At 36.0% G+C, this 16,420-nt stretch overlaps 1 protein-coding gene and 1 long non-coding RNA gene across 17 annotated transcripts in view; one reads left to right on the top strand and one right to left on the bottom strand.

Moving 5' to 3' along the window:
• Positions 1–16,420, bottom strand: part of LOC123861601 (uncharacterized) — a 207,623-nt gene that overhangs the window by 52,712 nt on the left and 138,491 nt on the right. The gene's annotated exons all lie outside the window — the stretch shown is intronic.
• Positions 1–16,420, top strand: part of FERMT2 (FERM domain containing kindlin 2) — a 95,772-nt gene that overhangs the window by 32,935 nt on the left and 46,417 nt on the right. For all 11 annotated transcript variants that reach the window (XR_010405171.1, XM_064571060.1, XM_064571059.1 and 8 more), the window contains exon 3: positions 8,118–8,351. Coding sequence is in view for 10 of the 11 variants with exons in the window: in XM_064571060.1 (XP_064427130.1) it covers positions 8,118–8,351 (234 nt within the window). In the remaining variant the exon portion in view is untranslated. The remainder of the gene's footprint in view (positions 1–8,117; positions 8,352–16,420) is intronic.

Here is a 16,420-nt window from a genome sequence, read left to right as displayed (position 1 = left end):
TGCTCTAAGCAGAAGGTTGGGCTGGAGATAAAACTTAGAAATGTTGAGTGTATAGATGTCATTTAAAGCCATGGAAATGCATGAGATACCTAGGGAGCCAGTGTAAGAAGTGTATAGTTCCTAGAAGGTGAGAAGGGCAGCAGAGCATAGTTCCCAGGATTGGTTTGAGACAAATAGATACTTTATCATAACACAAAGGCAGGAGACCCATACAGGTACAAATAAATGCAAGAAAGTTTGTAAATTTGGTTGGCATGTAGGTGAAATAGTTCCAATCTGAAAGCTTCTTTATTTTCTGAAGTAGAATCCATGATTGTCTACTTAGAAAGAGGGAGAATAGTCAGCAATTTGAGGATGGTAAGTTTGAAATATAGTGGTGGACTGAGGAAACATAGGCTTGCCTAGTGGTATCTTAGACCGTGTTGATCATAAAATTTATAGTGCAGGCATACCTTAGAGATACTTTGAATTCAGTTCCCAACCACCACAATAAAATGAACATCCCAATAAAATACATCAAATGAAATTTTTAGTTTCCTAGTGCATATAAAAGTTACATTTACTCTATAGTCTGTTAAGTGTGCAATAGCATTATGTCTAAAAAACAATACACACACCTTAATTTATAAAAAATAGATATAAAAATATAAAAATAAAATAAAAAAATAAAATATTTTATTACTCGGGGCACCTGGGTGGCTCAGTCGTTAAGTGTCTGCCTTCGGCTCAGGTCATGATCCCAGGGTCCTGGAATCGAGCCCCGCATCGGGCTCAGTGCTCAGCGGGAAGCCTGCTTCTCCCTCTCCCACTCCCCCGGCTTGTGTTCCCTCTCTCACAGTGTCTCTGTCTATCAAATGAATAAATAAAACCTTTAAAAAATATTGTATTACTAAAAAAATGCTACTATCTGAGCTTTTAGCAAATCATATCAGTGATCACAGATCACCATAACAAATAATGAAAAAGTTTGAAATATTGCAAGAATTACCAAAATGTGACAGAAACATGAGGTGAGCAAATGCTGTTGGGACAAATGGCACCAATACACTTGCTCAAAGCTGGGTTGCCCCAAACCTTCAATTTGTAAACAAACAAAAAGCCCAGCAGTATCTGCAAAGGACGGTAAAAGGAGGTGTGCCTGTAATTGTTTCAGTCTGGCTGTGAAATGAAAGAGGGAAAATCCCTTAAGTCTGGTAGATGAGTGACTAGTGGTGGTATAAGTAAATGGTGTGATGGAGGAGTTTGAAAGTCTTATTCTGGAGGTCAAGAGGACACTGGCCTGTGATGTTATCTGGTCTGGTCGGTTTGCATGGCTTGCTTGCAGTGGTGTCAGAACCAGTTGCTTAATAGCTTCGTTAATAGCTTACTAGGATTGAAGAGTTTTTGCCGTTATTAAAGACAGGGTAAATTCTTGATATGCAATAGTTACACTACCTAATGGGGTTTTAAGAGGATCCTAAAACAAAAGGAAACTATGTATTAGCACAACAGAAAAACCTATTTACAAAAAATAAGGTTTGTGCCCAGAAAGCATTTGTGTACTTCTAATTTAAAATGTTGACTTACCAGAGATTATCTAATGTAAACTTTGCTTCTGGTTTATGGAAGTTATGAGAATGCTAAACAAATTCTGTATTTCCTTCCTGAATGACTATTATTTCTTAAATATGCAAACAGAAATCTAAGCCACTTTAAAGTAACATTTTGTTTCCTGTTTATTTCAAATTGTTAATAAGTTACTTATTTTTGAAATGTGGGTACTTAAATAAGTTAATTCAGTTAACTCATTTTTTTTTTTTACTTTTTAAACAATCAAAATTGTTTAAAAATGAAAGTAAATAATTGTATTCTAGAATTGCATATCAAAATGGTCAAGAAGGAATTGTGGCCCTATTAGGAGAACATTAAATAGGGTGTTAATAGTGTATCTTCTTTCTCTGTGCTCATTTTCTAGAGTGTAAGGTAGCTGTCATTACATAAAGAGGGACGTAGTATTTTCCTTAGCAGAAAGCTTTTTGAAATAACTTGATTTTCTTTTGTGACTGATGGAGTGGGTGAATGCTCCAAAAGCCATTTGGTACAATAAGCAGTGTTTGTATACTCAGCCTCCCAATAATGAAACCCCTAAGCCTTCAGCTCCTTAGAATACACACATGGTATCTTTGAGGATAAATACTCAACTGCTTCTTGAATTTGAAGAGCATTCTATTACAGTCCAGTGAGAAGATTTTTACTGATATAGTTAATGTTTTAGCCATTTGCAATTTTAATGATACGAATTTGAGTGTCTGTCAGTATTATTTTTATGTGGAACAGAGCACAACATGATTGGATCTATTAAATAAGGGAGGAACATAGGGGCGCCTGGGTGGCTCAGTCGCTAAGCATCTGCCTTCGGCTCAGGTCATGATCCCAGGGTCCTGGCATCGAGCCCCGCATTGGGCTCCCTGCTCGGCGGGAGGCCTGCTTCTCCCTCTTCCACCCCTCTCTGCTTGTGTTCCCTCTCTCACTGTGTCTCTCTCTCTCTGTCAAATAAATAAATAAATCTTTAAAAGAAAAAAAAAAGGGAGGAATACAGGAATAATTCTTTCCAGAATTCTGGCAAAATGTTTTTTTAAATTAATTTTAAAAGTTAATTTATTTATAAATTCCAGCATAATTAACATACAGTGTTATATTAGTTTCAGGTGTACAAGCTGTCAAAATGTTTTGAAAAATTAATGCATATTACTAAAATTTATTATAGATGACTTTTATTGGGTATATGAAACCATAATCTAAATAGTTCCTGACTTCTAAAAAGTCACTAAAAAGGCTGAATTTATGAATAACTAAAGAAATATCTTCTCCCCCAAGAAAGAAAACCATGTCTTTATAGTAGTACATTTTCCCCCTTAGGTCTTCTTTTGAGAAGATTTGTATTTATGGTATGTTGCTTCTTAAAATATAGATAGAAAATTTTAAAGTCACAGTATAGCAAATATAAGAAGGTGGTTACACTATACCTGGAGCATAACTGAAATCTTAACATTGGACAGACTATTGGAACATGTTGAGCATGATCTACCCCTTGAATGGTTTTATAATACTGATGAAACAAGTCCTATGGTAATGCTTGCTGACTTCTACTATAGCAAGTACCAGGCTGATTATGATTATGATTATTTTTATTTATTTTCTTTTTTTTGAGAGAAAGAGTGGGGGGGCGGGTAAGGAGAGAGAAAATCTTAAGCAATCTGTAGCAGGCTCCACACCCAGCATAGAGCCTGACATCGGCTCAGTCTCACGACCCTGAAATCCTGACCTGAGCCGAAATCAAGAGTCAAATCTCTTAATTGCCTGAGCCACCCAGGCACCTCCAGGCTGATTATTCTTATGTGCGAGAGTATGTGTGTGTTGCATTCAGTTGTCTGATGCTACATTTGAAACCCCAAGGCTGCCATTCTGAAAAATCAGAAATGTTTGTTTGTTTATTAAAACATGGTGCAGGGCTCAGATGTTGATGCGGAAGGGAGTTAAATACATGGAAAGTTGTTCCAAAGTTTTCGATTATGCATATGTAGGGAATTTCAGTAACTTTCTTTATAAATCCTAATACCACACAAGAAAAATAAACCATTATTTTACAAATCAATAGCATTTTCACTTGCTTTTCATTATTTATTCATAGTTACTTTATAGATGACCATTTTACTTTTAAAATCTAAGTTTTTATGCTTCTATTCAGTCTTTAATTGGAGGAATATGTAAATATATATGTTGATATCGGAAATCTTTTGTGCATTGTGTTTATACCAGTTACAGTTGCACTGTAGAGGCAAGCACTTAAGTACTTTCAAGAGTTATTGCATTAAGATATACTGTTTCACACATATACACACAAAATTGTTAAGTATTTTTGATGTACAGTTGGCTCTTATGCTTGCCTCAGTGAATGATTCTCAATTGATGTACCATCATTTTTCTCAAGATTTTGATCAGTGTATAAAATTTGTTTTTGCTGCTTCTGAATAGAACAGCTATATTCTTACGATATCCTGGGTGAAGCCAGTTGTGGGGTCTTGATGCATAGATATTAGTTTCAAAGTAGAATACATAGTACAATACAAAGCCAGCACCAAAGGAAGATTTCCTAGAAGGTGAGAAAACATTGTTTTGTGTATTTAAGAGCGCTCAATCAAGTCTCTAAAAGGTTTTGAAGTGAAACTGACACAGTGACTCTGCTGAAGAGCAAATTAAAGAATGATAATAATTGTAAACGTGCTTTGAGCTTTATAGGATCATTCCAACCACTGTTTAAGTGATATTGTAGGGGCACCTAGGTAGCTCAGTTGGTAAAGGGTCCTACTTGATCTCAGCTGGGGTCTTGATCTAAGGGTCGTGAGTTCAGGCTGGGCATGGGGCCTACTTAAAAAAAATGATACTGTAGGCGCCTGGGTGGCTCAGTTGGTTAAGTGTCCAACTCTTGGTTTTGGCTGAGGTTTCTGGGATTGAGCCCTGCTTAGGGCTCCCCACTCAGCGGGTAGTCTGCTTCCCCTCTCTCTCCGACTCTGCCACACCCCCCCTCATGCTCTCTCTCTCTCAAATAAATAAATCTTTTTTAAGAAGACGTAATTCTTTAAAAAATGATACTGTAATAACTTTCTCTTCTTGAAAACAGAACTAAAAGTACTCCTTGGACTTGCCCTCCCCTTTCTGTCCATCTGCCATCCATTATTGTGCTCCCTGCTATAACAAAATACTCAGGAAAAGTTCTCTGTATTCCTTATTACTGCTTTCTCACTGCCTAGCCATTGCAACTCAGACTTTCATCATTTCCACTCCCACATTAACTTATGTCTCTAAATTTCATTCTCAGTTTGCACACCTGGGCCCCTGCAGTTCTTCAAAATTATCAGTGATGATTTTGAAACATAACACTCCCCTGTTTATTCTTGCTGGATGCAGGTGGGCTGCTCCTTTGTTGTGAGAAAGGGAGGTGGAATTGATGGGGAGGGTCAGATTTTTAAAGAGGAAGATCAGGGGAGGTACCTGTTTCTGAGGTTAGAGTTTGAAGTCTAACTGATGGAAAGTTGAGATTTTCATTCGTCAAGGGCCCACAAGGTTTTTCTGTAAAAGTCCTGATACAGATATTTGGGACTTTGTGAGTTTGCTCTGCCTGAGTGAAGGGTGGTCAGCTATATGCATGACATCCAGAAAGTAGTAGGAATTTAATGGCCTTGGGAGCAACCTTTAACCAAGGAAGTGGATAGATGCCCCAGCTTCTCTTTCCCTAGGTGGGACAAGTCTTAGGCATGTTCTACATAATTCCTCAGGGGGTCTTTAGCAGGATTGAACTCCAGTTATCCACAGCAGTCAGTGAACCCTTAATAGACTTTTCTCCATCCATCTCACTATTCCTAATCCCCTCAAGTGTGCTTCCCCTCCCAAGTTCTCATTTCAGGTTTGCCTTTTGGGGGAACCCAAATGATAGTGTTTACAGACTTTTAGTGGTGGTGATGGTGGTGGTGGTCATAGTAGTATATAGCTTTTTCCTCCCTTCTCCCCCACTGGGGAGATATGGCTTCCTTAATGGTTGACATTGGCACCAGACTACAGCAGAGTGAATGGACTGAGGTATGGGGAAGAAAGTATTGTATGCCTACCTACCATTATTTCAGTTCAGCTCAGCCTTACTCAAATTGGTTTATTCTTTGCAGGTTATCTTTTTCTGTCTTGCGTTCTCTATTCTTGAAGAGAAAAGGAAATCACCTATATAACATGTGTGACCATTTACCTCAGTAAATGAAAAGGTCCCAACCTTGGTGGTTTTCTGTGAGCTAGATCAGATTTTCTATGTTAAAAAGTGAATTGACAAATTCTGTTCTGGAAAATAATTTAAGATGCAGGGTACTATATACATTGTGTCAGACAATTGAGTAGTTATAAAATAGGAGTTATAGAATTTCTACACCAGACTTCAAATAACATGATTGACTGGGCTTTCCCAAAACAAACATTAAAATTTCAAAACGGCAGTGTAATCACAAGTAACTACAATTCTCCCATTAATAAAGCACTTACTGATTTGGGACTCCTGGGTGGCTCGGTCAGTTAAGTGTCTGCCTTTGGCTCAGGTCATGATCCCAGGGTCTTGGGATCGAGTCCCTCATCGGGCTCCTTGCTCAGTGGGGAGCCTGCTTCTCCCTCTGCCTGTAGCTCCCTCTGCTTGTGCTCCATCTCAAATAAATAAAATCTTAAAAAAAAAAAGTACTTATTAATTTTTTTTTAACGTCTGGGAAATTGAAAGTGTTTTTCCACTTGTGGTGTGTTTCTTCCACAATGAGAAGTTCAGTTGTGTGTTGTAAGTTTCATCATTAGAGAAGGTGTTTCTAGGCACATAATCAATATGAAAATTTCATTTTTTACTATTTGAGGCTTTCAGGTATACAAGTTATGTTAAAAAAAAATTCCGTATTAGTATATGCTTTTAAGCTCATTTTTTTTAAAGTTGACCAACGCTTTTTAAATCTGTACTAAAATGAGCTTTTTATCAGAATCATGATAATAGTTTTTGTTTTTATTTGCAAGAATGCTATTTTCCATGTTTTTTTTTTTTCCTTCCCTGGAAGGCTTTGTTTGGCTGTTCTTTTTTTGTTTTTGTTTTAAAGACTTACTTTATTGGAGAGAGTATGTGCAGAGGAGAGTGGGGAGGAGGGGCAGAGGGAGAGAGAATCCTGGAGCAGACTCAGAACTGAGGCTCAGAGTCCCACTCTGGGCTCAATCCCAGGACCCTGAGATCATGACCTGAGCCGAAACCAAGAGTCGGTCACTCAACCAATTGAACCACCTGGCTGCCTTGCCTGTTCTTTTTTTGAAATATAATGTCCCCCTTTTTTGGTTCTTAGTTTAATGCATAATTATCTAAAAAGTCTTTACTTTTTTTTTTTTTTTAAGGTTTTATTTATTTTGAGAGAATGAGAGAGATAGAGAGGGCGGAGGGTCAGAGGGAGAAGCAGACCCCTTGCTGAGCAGGGAGCCTGATGCGGGACTCCATCCTGGGACTCCAGGATCATGACCTGAGCCAAAGGCAGTCACTTAACCAACTGAGCCACCCAGGTGCCCTAAAAAGTCTTTTATTGCTACTTTAAAAACTAGCTGAAGTTGGATTTTATTTTGCAAGTTTATTGTTAATGATCTGCTTTATTGAAGGAAGCCAAATCTTGTGTTTATTCTTTTATTTGGTTTCATCTAATTTAATTGCAAAAGGCTGTTAAATAGTTTACAAAAATCTTTTTTAAAGATTTTTATTTATTTATTTGAAAGAGAGAGAGAAAATGAGAGACAGCATGAGAGGGAAGAGGGCAGAGGGAGAAGCAGACCCCCTGCTGAGCAGGGAGCCCGATGTGGGACTCAATCCCGGGACTCCAGGATCATGACCTGAGCCGAAGGCAGTCGCTTAACCAACTGAGCCACCCAGGCGCCCCTGTTTTCTGTTATACTTATACCAAGATATGTTGAGGAAAAAGTTGGGTTACTTTTCTTGAATGTATTTGGGACAGCTCATATATAGTTGGGATGTGGTGTTTTTGTTTTTTTGTTTTCTCTTACTCATGGATATTTTTTTCATGCTCTTCACCTAGGATATTGGTTTTGGTTCACTTGGATTCCCTGTCTTACTTTTCACTACTCCTTACACACCTCAGCACACATCTGCAGTCTCGTAAACAAACCTCAGCCTTCTCACTGGCTTTATCAGAATATTGTCCTTTCCTCAAGGCTGGGCTTAGAACCCACCAACTCCACTTCATTATTAATTTTTCCATGTCCAGTCCCCAGGGTTCTCTTTGTTCTCTGAGTGACTACAGTGTAGTCCCTCTTCATCCCTGTGTCCTATATTGTACCTGATGTAAACATTATTAGTTACAGTATGTATTCTGCCTCAGCTACCTTGTGTATGGGCTTTCAAGGGCACAGAGTGTTTTCTCAGCTCTTAAGGATCTCTTTTTTACCTATCACATAAAAGACACTTAGTATTTAGTTACTTGTATTAAGTGCCCAATTTAGTTTTCTTCTTATAATTTCTATCAAGATAATCTTAGATTAAGTGTTTTGTTTATTGCTTGTTTTTTTTATAGATGTAAAAAAGGATTGGTCTGACCATGCTCTCTGGTGGGAAAAGAAGAGAACCTGGCTTCTTAAAACACATTGGACCTTGGATAAGTACGGCATTCAGGCGGATGCTAAGCTTCAGTTCACCCCCCAGCACAAACTGCTCCGCCTGCAGCTTCCCAACATGAAGTATGTGAAGGTGAAAGTGAATTTCTCTGATAGAGTCTTCAAAGCTGTTTCTGACATCTGTAAGACTTTTAGTAAGTATTAAATTCTTCCCTATGAAAGTATTAGTTGTGTGGCATATATATGACTGATGATTAACAGCTTATTTCAAAGAGTAGGTTGGGGCGAGCTATGTATGCTTTATGTGTATGTCAGTTTTTCACTTTATTCTTGAAAGTTTTTTATTACTTTAAGATAAAGAAATATTGAGGTAAGATGGAACAGGAGGAACCTAATATAGATTTTTTCCTTACTAGAAGTGTATCAGGTATGTATTATGTAATACTTCGTTCTGATGACTTAATTTTTATGTCTTGGGAAGGAAAAGAAAGAAGGCATTTTCAAGATGTAGGTTTTGCAGTGTTTCCTTCACATAAGTCACTATGTGATTTTAGTGATTCAGGCACATTGTGTCACTTCCTTCACTGAAGGCCTGACACAGCTCCTAAGGAAATGACCATGAATGTTGTCTTGGTTAAGCAGCCTGCAACTTGAACACTCTTGTAGTAACTCTATTTATACTTCCTGAAATGAAATGTGGATTACTTTTGGCTGACCCAGTTATGTCATATGACAGGAAGTATTCAACCATCAGAGAAAATGTGAACTATTGTCATTATCACTAGTACATAATTCTGTTATATCATAGATTTAGGAGGGATGTAGGACATTATTGTTTTGATCTAATGACTGGAATTACAGTGTTTTTTATGCTTAATGGAATTTTTAGGAAAAAAAATACAGAAAAGTATAAGAAATTATATAAAGATTACCTAATTCCTGTTATCTTAGAATTAATAACTGCCATTTTGCCATTTTGCAAGACTTTTTTTTAAGTCACAATAATAGAGGTAAAGTTCTTGAGTCACATTCTTATAATTTCCCTTCACAAAGCAACCACTGTCCTAAGTTAGTATGTATCCTTCTTATACTTTTAAAAATACATTAACACACACATATGTACATGCGTTTCTGAATATCTGTGTGTTTACATATCCATAAACAGTATGTTATTGCCATTACTCTTTGGGTATTTTTCTTTTTGCAGTTTTGTATTTGTATGCAGGAATTTCTCAAGTAGTTATATAGTAGTCCCCCACTTATCTGTGAAGGAAATGTTCCAAGACCCCCAGTAGATGACTGAAATTACAGATAGTACCCCTATATGTACTGCTTTTTTCCTATACATACATACCTATGATAAAATTTAATTTATAAAACAGGCACAGTAAGAGATTAACAATAATAAACGATAAAACAGATCAATTATAACAATATACTGTAATAAAAGTCGTGAATGTGGTCTCTCTCTCAAAATATCCTTTTGTACCGACTCACCCTTCTTTTTCTTGTAATGGTGTGAAATGATAAAATGCCTATGTGATGAGATGAAGTGAGGTGAAGGATGTAGGCACTGTGACACAGCATTAGGCTGACCTTCTGATGATACATCAGAAGAAGGATCATCTGCTTCCAGACCACAAACTGAAACCATGGAAAATGAAATCGTGGATAAGGGGGGACTGCTGCACCAATTTACATTACAACCAGCAACGTATGAAAACCCATTGTCCCAATTCATCACTAATACTTGAATATTGTCAGTTTTTAGTGTTCACTTCTTTGAGTGAAAAAATACAGTTATTTCATTTTCGTTTATAAAGTATGTTTCTGTATCTCTATTAGTCATCTAAGGTTCTTTTTTTTTACTTACCCATTTATATCATGTATTTTTTTCAGTTCATAAACTTTATTTTTTTAGAGCAGTTTTAGGTTGACAACAAAATTGAACAGAAAGTACAGAGAGTTCCCATTCATTCCCTATCCTCACACATGTACAACCTCCCCACTATCAACATCCCACACCAGAGTGGTATAGTTAATAAACCTACACTAACACATCATTATGACCTAGAGTTCATGGCTTACATTAGGAATCATTCTTGGTGTTGTACAGTCTGTGGATTTGGACAAACGCATAATGACATGTATCCATCATGATACTATCATACAGAGCAGTTTCACTGCCCTAAAAATCTTCTGTGCTCTGCCTGTTAATCCTTCCCTCTCCCCTAACCCCTGGCAACCACTAATCTTTTACCTTTCCATATAAACCTTAGAATTAGTTTGTTGGTATCCGTAAAATACCTTGCTGGGATTTTGGTTACATCAAATCTGTAGATCAAATTGAGAAGAACTGACATCTTAACAATATTGAATATTCATGTCCATGAACATGGAACATCTCTCCATTTATTTATATTTTGATTTCTTTCATCACAGTTTTATAGTTTTCCTCATTTAGATCTTGCACATATTTTGTTAGATTTATATATAAGTATTTCTTTTTTGTGTGTTAATGGAAGTAGTATTGTGTTTTCTATTTAAAATTCCACTGTTCATTGCTGGTCTATTGGAAAGTGATTTACTTTTGTAAATTTACCATGTATCCTGCAACCTTTCTATAATTATTTGAGGAGTTTTTGTTGATTCTTTTGGATTTTCTATAGGAATGATGATCATATCTATGAATAAAGACAGTCTTCTTCCTTCCCAGTCTATGTACCTTTTACTTGCTTTTCTTGTCTTATTGCATTAGCTAGTACTTCGAGTAAGATGTTGAAAGGCAGTCGTAAGAGAGGACATCCTTGCATAGTTCTTGATCTTAGTGGGAAAGCTTCAAGTTTATCATCATTAAGTATGTCCTTTGCTAAAGGGTTTTTGTAGGTATTCTTTATCAAGATGAGAATGCTAGCTTACTGAGTTTTTAATCATGAACAAGTATTGGATTTTTGTCATGCTTTTTAAAATCTGTATCTTTTGATATGATCATGTGAGTTTTCTTTAGCCTTTTTTGTTTAGACTTTTGATGAAATTGGTTATGTTGATTTTTGGGATGGTGAACCACCCTTGTATAGTTGGCATAAATCCCACTTGGTCATGGTGTGTAATTCTTTTTATGCATTGTTGGAATCTATTTGCTAATATTTTGTTGAAGATTTTTGCATAGATATTGGTCTGTAGTTTTCTTATAATACCTTTGATTTTGGTATTAGAGTAATGCTGGCCTCATAGAATGAATTAGGAAGTATTCCCTCCACTTTTTTTTTTTTTAAAGACTTATTTATTTGACAGAGACACAGCAAGAGAGGGAACACAAGCAGGGGGAGTGGGAGAGGGAGAAGCAGGCTTCCCGCCGAGCAAGGAGCCCGCTGTGGGGCTCAGTCCCAGGACTCTGGGATCACGACCTGAGCCGAAGGCAGATGCCCAACAACTGAGCCACCCAGGTGCCCCTATTCCCTCCATTTTTATCTTCCAAAAGAGATTGTAGAGGATTAATATAATTTCTTCCTTAAATGTTTGGTAGCTAGGAAAAAAGCTCCTTAACATGGGTCCTGGCAGTGATTTTTGGATATAACACGTAAAGCAGAAGCAAAAATAAAAAAGTAGGATTATATCAAACCAAAAAATATCTGCACAGCAAAAGGAACGGTCAACAAAATGAAAACCTACTGAATAGGAAAAAATATTTACAAATCATATAACTGAGAAGGAGTTAATATCTAAAATATCGAAAGACCTCATACAACTCAATAGCAAAAAAAAAGAAAAAAAAAAGAATCCAATTAAAAATGGGTAAAAGACCTAAATAGACATATTCCCAAAGAAGATATACAAAGATTCAACAGATACATGAAAAAGTGTTCAATATCACTAATCATTAGAGAAATACAAACCAAAACCACAATGCAATGTCACCTCATAACTGTTAGAATGGCCGTTGTCAAAAAGACAGATAAATACTGGCAAGGATATGGAGAAAAGGGAACCCAGCCACAATGGAAACGGTATGGAAATTCCTCAGAAAATTAAAAATAGAACTACCATACAACCCAGCAGTTCTACTTCTGGAATATAACTGAAGGAAATGAAACTACTATCATGAAGAGATGTCTGCACTCCCATGTACATAGCAGCATTATTTGCAGTGGCCAAGACAAGGAAACAATGTAAGTATTCATTGACAGATGAATGGATAAAAAAGTTGCGATACACAAACACAGATATTATTCAGCCATAAAAAAGAAGGAAATCCTCCATTTGTGACAACACTGATGGACCTTGAAGGCATTATGCTAAGTGAAATAAAGTCAGAGAAAGACAAATACTGTATAATCTTGCTTATACGTGGAACCCAAAACAAAAACAAAAAAGCAAATTCATAGAAAGATCATATTTGTGGTTACCAGAGGCAGGAGTTGGGGAGTGGGGGGAATTGGATGAGAGTGGTCAAAGGTATACATTTCAGTTATGAGATAAGTAGTGGGGATGTGATGTATGACATGAAGACTACAGTTAATGCTGGTATGGTATATTTGAAAGTTAAGAGTTCCAATCACAAAGATTGTGTGTGTATGTGTGCCCATATGAGGTGGTGGATGTTAACTTACTGTGGTGATCATTTCACAGTGTACCTAAGTCAAGTTATTCTGCTGTATACCTTAAATGTACACAGTGATATATGTCAGTATCTCAATACAACCAGAAAAATAGTGTTTGGTAGAATTCATCAGTAAACCAGTCTGGCCCTAGTGCTTTCTGTTGTGGAAGGTTATTAATTACTGATTCAGTTTCTTTAATAGATACAGGTCTATTCAGATTGTCTATTTCTTATGTGAGTTTTGGCAGATCGGCTTTCAAGTTTTTTATTTACTAAAAATTATGTTGGTTTTCTTTTAAAAATTAACTCTTAAAAAAATGCTTTTATGTAATGATGAAGTTAGGTTTTTAGTTACACTTTCATTTCTTTTTTAAAAGAACCACCGTGGGCTAAGCACAAGCACTTTAAGTTCTTTGATGTAATGTGTCTGACATATATTATTAAGAGGAAATGAAAATTCTCCCAAAGTTTAACTGACAATTACGTAGAGGCACTATAAAAAAATATATTTTGTTTAGAGCTTGCTACCATTTCATACCATCAGTAGGTATGCAATTTGAGTCTTAGACATTAGTATATGCCTAATGGTATTAGGCATATACTAATACATTCATACTTCTTCCCTTCTATTCTTATAAAGATCTCTATTTGGGGGGCGCCTGGGTGGCTCAGATGGTTAAGCGTCTGCCTTCGGCTCAGGTCATGATCCCAGGGTTCTGGGATCAAGTCCCGCATCGGGCTCCCTGCTAGGCAGGGAGCCTGCTTCTCCCTCTGCCTCTGCCTCTCTCTCTCTCTCTGACTTTCATGAATAAATAAATAAAACATTTAAAAAAAAAATCTCTATTTGGTAGGGATAGAGAAGCACACAGTAGTAGTGGAACAGAACTCTGATTAACTCAAACTCAGCTGTGTTTAAAACATTTTTTTAAATTTAATTTTCATTTTGGTAGCCTAAGTTGTACAGAAAGATTCTAATGTAAAAGTTTTGTTTTAGGAGTAATAATAATGATTACTTTTTCTATAAAGATGAACAAGAAATGAAGAATCACTTAAAACTTCTAGCAGCATTTTCTAGTTTTAGCTATTCTAGTGGATGTGGGGGATGTGGGGTAATAGCTGCTTGTGGCTTCAATGTGTATTATCCTAAAGACTAGTGAGGTTGAGGATCTTTTCATGTGATTACCCATATGTCTTTTTTTTGGTAAAGTATCTGTTTAAATCCTTTGCCTCCCCTTTTTAAAAGAAAAAAATTAGGTTGTTTGCCATCTTACTGAATTGTAAGCACTTTTTAGATATTCTGGATATAGAAAATTTATTGGATTTATGTTTTGCAAATAGTTCTTCACTGTGGTTTACTTTTAAATTTTTTAAGTATTTTTGAAGAACAGAAGTTTTAATTTTGATGAAGAAAGACAATGATGATCTGTTTTATGATTTTTATTCATAGACACAAAAATCGTTAACAAAATTTAAATTGGTTCCAGTAATATATAAAAAATATTAACACGTCATGATCAAGTGAGGCTTATCCCAAAACAGAAAACTTTCTGTGTGCATGTGGAAAGAATGTATATTGTATTATTACTGGGTGGGGGTGCTTTATAAATGACAGGTAAAGTTGGTTGGAAAAAAAAGGGACCTTGAAATCTTCAGCTATAATCGTGGGTTTGTTCTTGATCCTTTCACATCTGTCAGTTTTATCGAAGTATTATTAGTATGTGCACACATTAAAAATTATGTCCTCTTGATGAATTTCCTCTGTTAACACTATGAAATGACCTTCTGTATTTCTGATAATATTAGCTTTGAAATATACTATGTCTGTATTTAAAAAGTGCTACAGCTATCTTTTGGTTGGTATTAATGTCTTTTTTATCCTGTTTCTTTTAATTTATGTCTTTAAATTAGATTTCTTGTAAACAACGTACAGCTAGAACTTGCTTTTTTATTTATTCTGACAATCCCTGCCCTTTTATAAATTGTTTAGACCATTTATATTTAATGTGGTTATCACTGTGGTTGGGTTTAAGTCTACCATCTCTGTATTTGTTTGTTTATGGTATTTTATTTTTAAATTTCTGCATGTTCTGTTTTTTTTTTTAATTGTTTTGTTTTGATGGAGTTTATTTAAGTTATATTTATTTCTATCCATGACTTAAGTAGATTTGACTGCTTTTTTTTATCTTTTAATATTTGCTCTAGAGTTTATATGACTAACTTAATCATAGCAAATGATCAAATAGTATAGCACTACATGCACATAGTATAATAATCTTACAATAGTAAGTTCTGTTTCCCCTTTCCTGTCCTTTTTGCTACTAGCATATATTTTACTTTCACGTACTCTGAAAGTCACAATATGTTATTTTCCTGTGAAACAATCATTGTCTTTTAAAAGTAGTAGAAAGTAAGGAAAATGTTTTGTGTTTTGTTTTTTTTTAAGATTTTATTTGAGAGAGAGAGAAAATGTGCGTGTAGAAGCAGGGGGAGAGGCAGAGGGAGAGGGAAAGAATCTCAAGTTGACTCTGTGCTGAGCTCAGAGCCTGATGTGGGGCTCAGTCTCATGACCCTGAGATCATAACCTGAGCCAAAACCAAGAGTCAGATGCTCAACTGACTGAGCCACCCAGGCGCCCCAGGAAAATGGTCTTTTTAATTGCCCACACATTTACCATTTTTCAGTGGTCTTTGTGAGAATACTTTTTATTTGGTATCCTTTTTCTTCTGTTTGAAAAACTTCATATAACCTTTTAATAATTCAGGTCTGCTGGTGATGTTTTTCACCTTTTGTCTACAGAAGTCTCGATTTTTGCCTTCATTTTTACAAGATATTGCAGCTTGGTAAAGAATCCTAGATTTTTCCCCCCCTCCAGTAATTTTCACATGTCTTTCTGTTGTCTTCTGGTTCATGTAATTTCAGAGAAGTCTTTTATTATTCTTTTATTTATTCTTCTGTGTGTCTTTTCTGTTAGTCTTTCAGGAATTTATCCTTACTCTGTTTTTTTAGCAGTTTAATTCTGATGATCCTGGCATAGTTTTCTTTAGGTTTATTCTCTTCTAGGTTCATTGCATTTCTTAGATCTGTGGGTTTATGGTTTTCATCAAACTTGGATAGTTTAATGTTTTGTTTTGTTTTTTTCTAGTAGGTTCCATATCCAGTGTGGAGCCTGACATGGTGCTTGAACTCACGACCCTGAGATCAGGACCTGAGCTGAGATCAAGAGTTGGATGCTTAACTGACTGAGCCACCCGGGGTGCCCCAAACTTGAATAGTTTATCAGTTCTTCAAATAATTTTTAGTGTACCTTCCTACAATTCCCATCCTTTGTGGGACTCTAGTTTCATGTATGTTAGACTGATTATTATTGTTTGCTCTATTCCTTTTTTTCAGTCTTCATTCTGTGTTTCATTCTGGATAGTGTCCATTTTTGTCTTAACATTCATTGATATCCTGTTAATTTGCTGTCAGTCACATCCAGTGTAGTTTTCATTTCAGATGTATTTTTCATTACCAGAAGTTTGATTTGGGCCTTTAAAAAATCTATAAATCTTTCATTTTTCTCATTATGTTTATGCTTTCCTCTATTCTATTAAATATATAGAATATGTTTTTAGTAGCTATTTTAATATCTTTGATTACTGATTCTATCATCCTAGATAATTA

Source organism: Mirounga angustirostris, unplaced genomic scaffold (genome assembly GCF_029215605.1).
Source record: "Mirounga angustirostris isolate CCGP_5_RB_7025 unplaced genomic scaffold, mMirAng1.0.hap1 SCAF_9, whole genome shotgun sequence".
NCBI lineage: Eukaryota > Metazoa > Chordata > Mammalia > Carnivora > Phocidae > Mirounga > Mirounga angustirostris.
Note: the sequence above shows the minus strand (reverse complement) of the source record. Positions and strands in the feature narration are given on the sequence as shown.